The 9,610-nt window shown below is 36.4% G+C and overlaps 1 protein-coding gene across 1 annotated transcript; it reads right to left on the bottom strand.

Moving 5' to 3' along the window:
* Positions 1-307: 307 nt before the first annotated feature.
* On the bottom strand, positions 308-2,779 carry LOC107643948 (uncharacterized). The gene is made up of 3 exons (XM_088487540.1): positions 2,190-2,779; positions 463-671; positions 308-367 (listed from the first exon to the last, which is right to left on the bottom strand). Exons 1-2 carry the CDS (start codon positions 2,777-2,779, stop codon positions 554-556), a joined length of 708 nt encoding a protein of 235 aa, XP_088343666.1. The 3' UTR covers positions 308-367; positions 463-553.
* Positions 2,780-9,610: the final 6,831 nt, after the last annotated feature.

A 9,610-nucleotide genomic window follows, 5' to 3' on the forward strand; every position in this document is an offset into this window, starting at 1 on the left:
CCAGTGACATGTGAGATAAACCAAGCTTAAAACACTGCTAGGAACGAACACATCCAACATATATAAGCCCATCCGCACTTCATTCCATGTCTTATGCATAACAAATTGCTCCCAACTTTAAAACAAATCAAATTTTATATGTTATTTTTCTTTTCATTAAAAGTATTTAATAAAAAGTATCTACTATATGCTCCTTATTGCTAATAAAGAACTTTTATATATGTCAGACATAGATAAATACAGGAGAAAACACATGAATATTTACCTTTACCTCATCGAGTATTTTTTGTGAGAATCATGTCTCCGTACTTGTTATAAACTTGAATCCAAACTTAGCCTTGTACCTTCGGTCCCATTGAAGCAATTCCTAAATGTTTAACATAACCACATGAAATCTTTGTCGGGTTTCATCCAAAAATACGATAAGACTGACAAAATTTCTATAGGCAGCAGTAACCAAACCTTCATGATTGAAGCAGACGCATGACCATTGGCCACAGTGAGGTGTTTGTTTCCAGAGAAGGCATCCAGTCATGATTGTATATGGGACTCTTTAAACCACAATTGCCTTGCAAAGGATGTTGCGTGGTCCAACGAAGATGCATCTATCATCTTCTCTACGAACTAGCTGCTTTTGCAAACCAAAAAGAAGTCTCGGCTCTCCAATTTTCCTGATAAAAGAGCTTTTTATCTATGGAAAAGGTTTTAAAAAACTAAAATATATTGACCAATTTAATCTATTGTCTAAGGATAAAACTAAAATACAATCCATTATCTATCATAGGTGAATCATGATAGTAATGTATACGCAGAATCTCTTATGAATATGATCTACATGCATGATGGAGAAATGTATATTAGGATTTGGCGGCCTCATCACAATCTTCAACGCCGTCATTAGTGGATTATTCACTCATGTCAAAAAAATCTCTTGTCAACCGTAGGGCTTCAACATCAAATTCAGGCAAGCTAGTCATACAAGATTGGGGATGAAAGTCGATTTCACAATGTTCATAATCTTCACTCATGTCAAAAAAATCTCTTGGCTTCACATGGACTACTACACTCCATCCGTTGTCATCCTCATCCTCCACATAGAACACAAGACGCGCCTCAGAGGCTAAGATGTATGGCTCATCGTCTTCTCGATCATCGATGTGATTCGGAGAGGCAAAATTGACACAGGTGTGGCCCAAAACATCTTGTCATATGCCTCTGTCCGACGTGGTGTCTACCCAAAGACATTTGAACAAGACTACAGTGAATTGACCACTGTAATTTAGCTCGATGATGTCTACTAATCTCCCGTAATACGAGACACTGCCAACAGCAACGTTGACATCTCGTTTGCTTGCATAACTTCTAGTATCTGAAGTGAAATAAACCCCTATTCTATGTTTTCATTCATTCTCCCTTGACATGGTTCTAAATTTAAATCAATTGACGTTGTAAGCCTGAAAGCGTCTAGCCCGAGTAAGGGGACCACAGGCAAGCCCCTGCAACTCGTTCGAATGACTGGTGCTTCCAAATGGGACCTGGCATTGAACCATTAGAGGCAACATAGCATGAAAGGGTAGTAGGATCCTAAGATATAAAGGATTACCTCGTGCCTAAACCAGTTGGGAAATTCTCTGTGTACAACACTATCTATGTGAGACTGGGACCTTATTTTATTTCGCAGTTTTCTTTTCGTGAAGGCTCTGAACTCACTATACATACAGAAAGTTTGTTCAAGCTCAATACTATCAATACCATATTGGCTCAATGTATAATTTTAGACCTCATGATCTATACTTACTCCAAGAATTTCTCCACATCAATACAATTGACTAATACATGACGATGTGCTTAAAGGTTTTCTGTTGCTGTTAGAGTAAAATATGAAGCAGCCCCGACCCCTTTCCAACTTCTGGGAACATGCTGGCAATCTCGCTTGGCGGAGCATCTCTCGGCCTATCGTCAACGCGCGTCGGTCGGTTGATCTTATTGTCGACATTATCCAGGTAACTTAAACAAAATGTGAGAATCTTCTCGGATAAGTAGGCCTCTGTAATCGATCCTTCTGGTTGTGCCCTATTATGCACGTACTGCTTGAGATGACATAGGTACGTTCGAGAACATAACAGGTAAATTACTAGATGACAGCTATCTTAATAAAATAGGTCGAAATGGCTTATTTAGATTTTTACCTCTCAATTGGGTACATCCACTGGTAATGCACTGGGCCACCGAGGCGTACCTCCTCGACTAAATGCACCGTTAGATGGACCATGACTGTGAAGAAGGAAGGTGGAAATATCATCCCCATGTGACATAGAGTATGGACCACATGATCCTGAAGGAGAGGAAGTTGCTGAGGATCTATGGATTTACTACATGTTAGTCGGAAAAAGGCTGATAGCTCAGCTAAGATGGCGGACACTGGGGTGGGCAATACATGTTTTGACGCAATTGGTAATAGATGTTCCATTAGAATGTGGCAGTCGTGACTCTTCAAGCCCGATAACTTGCGCTGTTTTAAATCAACACAGCGAGAGATGTTGCTAGAGTACCCGTCTGGAAAGACTACATTCTTGATGGTCCTAAGAAAGACATCCTTCTGTGGATTCGACATGGTAAAGACTGCAGAGGGATACTTTCCATCTTCAAGAGGCCACATATCATGCCTGATTCCCATCAACTGGAGATCTTTTCGAGTTTTTAGGTGGTCTTTGGATTTACCACTCTCGTTCAACATGGTTGAAACAATGTTGTCGCACACATTCTTCTTTATGTGCATCACGTCAAGGTTGTGACGTAATTTATTATTCTCCCAGTATGGGAGATCAAAGAATATACTCCTCTTTTTCCAGGGAGACTCGTCTTGCACCACGGTTTGTTGTCTGCGCCTTCTTTTACCGTCCACTGCTTGCACTTTGCCCTATGAGACGGGCACACCCTCCAACTGTCTCAAGATATCCCTGCCAGTCAATTTGACAGGTGGGGATATATTTTCTACCTTGCCATCAAATCTACTCCGGTCCTGTCTATATCTGCGATCATGATTCAAGAAGCGATGATGACCCATCCAACACCATTTCTAACTGAAGGTGAGTCGCCTAGTCTCAGCGTCCAAATCGCACGTGGGGAAAGCTCTCCCGCCATACGTATTCCAGCTAGATAAATTGCCCAAGCTAGAAAAAAACACTGATAGTCCACATCAACGCAGCATGCATCTTGAATGTTTTCTTCTCACTAGCGTCGTATGTATCAACACCGGCCCACAACTGCTTCAACTCATCGATCAGGGGCTGTAGGTAGACATCTATGTCATTGACGGGAATTTTAGGACTGGGAATAATCATAGAGAGAATAAAGTTGGTTTGTTTCATGCAAATCCAAGGGGGTAAGTTGTACAGAATAAGAATCACTGGCCATATTGAGTACTTTGAACTCATGTTTCCAAAAGGATTGAAGCCATCACTGGCCAAGGCTAAGCGAACACTACGCGGATCGCCAGAAAAGTCAGTATATCTCCTGTCAAATAATTTCCAAGCCTCGCCATCCCTGGGATGCCTCAAGGAACCGTCAGGGTTAGTTCCTCTCTTGTGCCACAACATGTCCACGGATGTCTTGTTGGATATGAATAATCGCTGCAACTGTGGAATTAGAGGAAAATAACGAAGAATCTTCGCCGCTTGAGGTTTTCCATTCTTCTTGACAACGGCGTTAATCCTTACTAAAGAATTCTTTTTTGTCTGTAGCTTCCACCTGGATGCTCCACACTGTTTGCATCTAGACAGGTCTTCGTCATAACCCTGGTATAGCATGCAGTCATTTGGACATACATTTATCTTCTTGTACTCAATACCGAGCTTCCTTATGATCTTCTTGGCATCGTGCAAGGTCTTCGAAATCTTTGCATGCTCAAAGGCGTCCCCCAATAGCTCTAGAATTAACCCGAAAGCCATGTCGCTCACTCCGCACATGCACTTTATATGGTATAGCCTCACCAAGAAAGACAACTTCGAGAATCTTGAGCATCCTGGATATAGTTCCTACTCGCCATCCTCAAGCAATTCATGTAAGGCACGAGCCTCGCGGCTAGGTTCGTCAGAAAACTTTCGGCAACCCCTCCACACCGTCTCCGACATGATCATCCATCGAGTCTTCATCATTACTCTGCAGTCTCAGGAAGTTGAGTGCCTCGTGGACCATGTCATGCACTCAACCTAATCCCAAACATTAATACAAACAGTGTTGATTAGAACTTTCTCTTTTCCAATTCCATGTGAAATCCATTGTTATGGATTCCTTCAAAAGTCTTTGATTCACTTAGTTGACACAGAGAGTGATTTCTGTACCCTTTGGCCTTCATTTTATATTATATTTCAGTTTGACATTAATTATTGGACTTAATTTAAATATTCTTCCATTTTAAACTTTATTGACATCTAATGATAATATGTATATTTACGCTATTAGTCACTCAATAGATTTCATAAAAAGTTATGTATAAGTAAGTAAAGATAATTGTCTTTAGAACTTAATTTTATGTATAGAAGTCAATGTAATAAATTATTTAATGACAGATATAAAACTATCTTATTGAAGATAAATACTTAGTATAGCTGAAATGACTATTAAATTTTACTATGACAAGAGAGAAAGAGGATGAAAAACTTAGCGACATGTACACATATTATAATATACTAGATTTAAATATGCGTGCTACACAGAAATTTACAAGCAAGATGTCTTATACTAATAGACTATGAATAATGTCAAATTCGGATTGATTAAAATAACATTTCCCACAACGGAAGTTGAAGCTGGCATAATGTCTAATAAAACAAGAATGATATTTTACAAAATTAGTAACATGCTCACCAACTTGTGGTCGGTTGCTGACATTAACTAGTGAGAGAATGATAATATACCCAAAATTTAATTGAATCCCAATTAGGCATGAAAAGAACATCTTATGACATCAGCTAAAGCATAGCATAAGAAAATAGGCAGCACATAAGTTTAAATTAGAAATAGCTAGTATATGCATCTACTATTTATTTAATCTGATAACTGTCAAATAAGTGCATAGCAGAAAATAACTCAACAGTAATACTTTATAGCTTTTAGTTTTTAAAGCACATTTTTTGTGGATTCCTTATTGCGTGAATCTTTGAACACACCAAGTCAACAAGAATATGATCCCACAATTGTTTGAATAGTAAATTATCCATTGCTAGACTAGATGTGAGGTTGAAGAACTCTCAAAATTTCAAAGCAAAGTTAGTAAGCTTGACAATCTAGCAGAATCCACAAGCATGGTAGCCACCTTGATACAAAGTCGTGCTCTATTCAAACTTGTGTCATACTTGATCTTTATTTAAACAGGACACATTAAAGTAGTTATGAATCGAGATGATAGACTCATCAAATCTTGAAGGTGATACTTGCCATATGTAACTATCAATATTTATGACCCTTTTAGAAGCATAAAAACTTGGATGCTAAAGCTTTTAACATCAGACACAGAACACGACAAAATTAACAGTTGATAATAAACTTTGAATCACAACTGACATGTTATCTTTACTACCTACTACCCATATCAATTTTCAAGTCCTGTGTTAAAAGATTTGATAAAATCCAATTCATAATATATTTTAGCAAAATTAGTTAAAGGCTCAAAAGAGAGTTAGCTATATCACTCTAGAGAGCTTGAATTCATTTCATTTTTACTTCAGAAATTCCTTGTTCTATTTGATTCTTTCTAGATTTCATTTAACTATAGTTCCATGTGTTTGTTTCTAGTCTCAAGATTAATCTTTTGTACAAGATTCTTCTTAAGGAATAAATCCTAGCAAATAGGAATCCTCTGAGGCAATAATTATTATATTTGTTCATATGAATCCTCATGAATACATAGATAGTTGTCTGATAGAAAATTGTGTAAGTACTTTATTCTTTTTTGAAAAGTATTTTTTCTGCGCAAAAGGATACAAATACCAAATATTATAATTTAGAAAGCAAAACTTTTCAGTTTTAGAAACAGTAAACATTGATTAGGCAAATACGTTATCATTTGGAATAGCTATTTGAGAGAATAATTGGCGTATCAAATAAGTGCACAATTCATGCTAACAGTAAATCAGAATAACCAAGCACCAATTCATATAAATGTGAACCAAAAAGATGAAAAATTTACAAAATGAACAATAGCAAAATAAGCACAATGACCAGAAAATGGCCACAATTAGCATCAAAATTTGCAATTAATTCCCCTAACACACATTATTAGATTTGCAACTATTAAACCGAATAATATCAGTAATTCCAAGCTCAGAAGCAGCACATAGTTGGTAATAGCCTACAAAGAGCATAATGGGATGAGAATGAACACCTTAGCATTTTTTCGTTATGATCTATACACGCACATAAGTCCCTCTCGTTTAATGATTCCAGTTCCAAAAATAGTATGCACAATCCATGACCAATTCATTCCTCTCATAATGATAATGACCATTTTTTCGTTTATCTACGAATACTATCAATTTCAATACATAGCAGCCATTAAAATAAGAAAAAGTGGTACCTTCAAATCCAAAGATCTAAACAGCAGCGATTAACCCAAATTAATGACAAATATAGATAAATTCTTTTCAAAATTCTGAACCAAGAATGAAAGCAAGAAAAAAAGATCATAGTGGAAGAACGCACTAGTGACAGGGGAGAGGCGGTGATGGCCGAGATTGGCGCACTGTGGAGGAGGGTGTCACGGTTTCAATCGAGGAGATGGGAAACTTCGCCGCCGGTGGGAAAAGCTCGGATGGCAGCTACGCGTCTCGACAACCTGGGGCAGAAGTTGGGGATTTTGCACACCGTGGATGAGGGACTTTGGGTTTCAGAAATTATGGATGAGAGGCAAAACCTCGACGCCAGATAAAAGAGGATGGATAGGCAGCAGTTGGGCACGGTATTGCAGCGATGGCGGTGTTTCGCGCGCTACCCAGCTCCCTTCGCGGGTAATTTGGCAAAATTGGGAAAAATCGATTAACTATGATAAGGTAAAAATAGTGTATGAGATAAAAAAAGGGGTAAATAGAAATTGAATTATCATTTGATCCTCATCTGTGGCGTTTCCAGATGCAATCGCCGCTGTTATTGCGGCAGATGAAGGGAATACTCTTCCGCAGAGTTATTTTGCGGGGGCAAGGTGAAATGTCCCCAATTCTCCGCCGCTATGCTCCGTTCCTGGTGTAGTGACGACGACGACAATGATGATGATGATTATGATTATTATTATTATTATTATGATTATTATTATTATTAGAATAATATTTAGATTTATTTTGTTTTATTATTGGTGCAATTTCAGTATTGTTGCAGACAGTAAATTTATCGTTGAAATAGAATTTAATTTTAAAGAGATTGTTATTGTAGCAATAAAATGTATACCATCTGGAGAGGAGTTGATTACAAGTTATATGAATCAGAAGTTAGAATTGATAATATTTTATGCTAAATGGATACATATTGGAACAAATTGTAATTTACTTATCAGAGTTAGTCTTATAAAAAAACAGTATTATTTAAGAAAGTACACAATTGTAGTCACACGTGCACAAGAAGTACCATCTCTTAAAATCATGCTAAAACTAAACTCTAATATAATTGCAGAAGCGATAAAACCATTAATAATAATAATAATAATAATAATAATAATAATAATAATAATAATAATAATATAATTACAAATTATGTTTTCATTTTTAATAAAAAAATTAAAAGCAGCAACCTGCAATGTCGTTTTGTGTTGCAAAGTTTTGAATTTTTTTTTAAACAACGTGATTCCCATTTTATGATTTAGAAAATAAAAAATTATTTTTTACAAATAAAACCTCACTAACATTTTGAACTTTTTAAAAAGTAAAAAGTTTTAGGACAACTTACTAAAATAAATTATTTGCAAATCAATATCAACAAATACAACTTTTAAAGATTGCATACGCAAATGTAATTTTCATGTTACTATAGAAACCGCAATAAGAACTCAACGGATTAGATAACACGTGTAAATTGCGGCAGGGATATAGCGGTTTACGTTACAACACAATAAAGAAAAAATTGCGGTACTCCTCTAACGGTTTCTTCACGAATTTCCAAAGTGCATAAACAGCGATACCCCTATAACGATTTATGCTTGACTATAAAAACGCTGCACCCAGTCGCAGATTATTCAGTTCGCATGAGGTGCCAAAAACTTTAGAGAGAGAAGTTAAACATTTTAGAGAGAGAGAGAGAGAGAGATAGAATTGTGGATTGAGAGAGAAAGTTGCATAAGGCTTAGAGATGATTTGGGCATTTGGAATTCCTAAGGGGCGGGACCATGGCAGACGAACGCAGCCTGTACTGACTCAACAGTGCTGCGCACGTTGTCGGTGACATCAATGAAGAGGTAAGTTCGTTTTCTTTTAGTTATTAAATTTTATATAACATAATATGTAGTATTAGGGTGCAGTGATTAGAATACAAAATTTAAGATTTGTAATTTAGTATTTGAAAGTTAAGATTTAAAATTTAAAATTAAGGATATAGTGTTTAGGTAGAATATTTATCCTCCAGTATTTGAGATTTAGGGTTCAAATTTTAAATATAGTATGTAAGGTTTATAGAGTTATTTTTTAAATATCGTATTTGAAAACTAAGATTTAAAATTTTAAACTTTAAATTTTAAATTTTAAAAATAAAAATTTTGTAGTTTAGAATTTGAAATTTAAGACTTAAATTTTAAAAATAGAACCTAAGGTTCGTATTTTATTATTTTAAATTTTATAATGTAGAACTTATAGATTTAAAAGTTAGAGATTTTTCACTTGTTCTAAAATACATTTAGATATGTTTCAAAATTTTATGTAAAAGTTCATCAGTTTTGTTTCTCTATTTTAATAAAATTAGCTTGAAAATAATATTAAGTGAACTACATCTAAAATTTTAGTTAAGATTGGATAGACAGGACAACTGTAGTTTTTGTGTCCGATTATATTTATGATTTAAACTTGTAAGTATTGAAATTTCATTTGGTGTGGTTATTTTTCTCACATGATGCAGTCAAGTAGGTGTATTTACAACATTCAGAGGCAACAGAATATGCCTTTGCATGATAGAATCATACCCTATTTGGAGAGGGCTGGTTTGTACCACCTGTCTAGGTTCAACATGTCTTGGTTCTGGTTAGATGAACTCCTGGTCAGCACATTCAATGAGAGGTGGCGTCCAGAGACGCACACCTTTCATATGCCATTCGGGGAGTGCACCATCACGCTGTAGGATGCGACATACCAGCTGGGGTTGCCCGTCGATGAAAAGGTTGTATCTGGCTGCCTCATAGATTTTGAGAAGTTGATGGATGATGGAAAACTTGTTTGGGAGTGGTTTCAAGAGTTATTTGGCAAGCTTCCGCCCCCGGATAAGGTAAAACAGTTCACATTCCACTTCACATGGTTCCATGAGAGATTCAGGGTACTACAGGCGGATACGACTAAGGATACCATATGCATATACGCACGTGTGTACATTATAATGCTGCTATCCACTCAGTTGTTTGGTGACAAGAGTGCAAATTGGG

Source organism: Arachis ipaensis, chromosome B5 (assembly GCF_059453495.1).
Source record: "Arachis ipaensis isolate K30076 ecotype BB chromosome B5, ASM5945349v1, whole genome shotgun sequence".
In the NCBI taxonomy this organism is placed as follows: domain Eukaryota; kingdom Viridiplantae; phylum Streptophyta; class Magnoliopsida; order Fabales; family Fabaceae; genus Arachis; species Arachis ipaensis.

Coding starts and splice junctions, on each gene's coding strand:
- LOC107643948 (XM_088487540.1), bottom strand. CDS start 2,779: ATGCACATAAAGAAGAATGTGTGCGACAACATTGTTTCAACCATGTTG. Junction 672..2,189: donor TGGATGTACCCAATTGAGAG/GTAAAAATCTAA, acceptor CTCTTTTATCAG/GAAAATTGGAGAGCCGAGAC.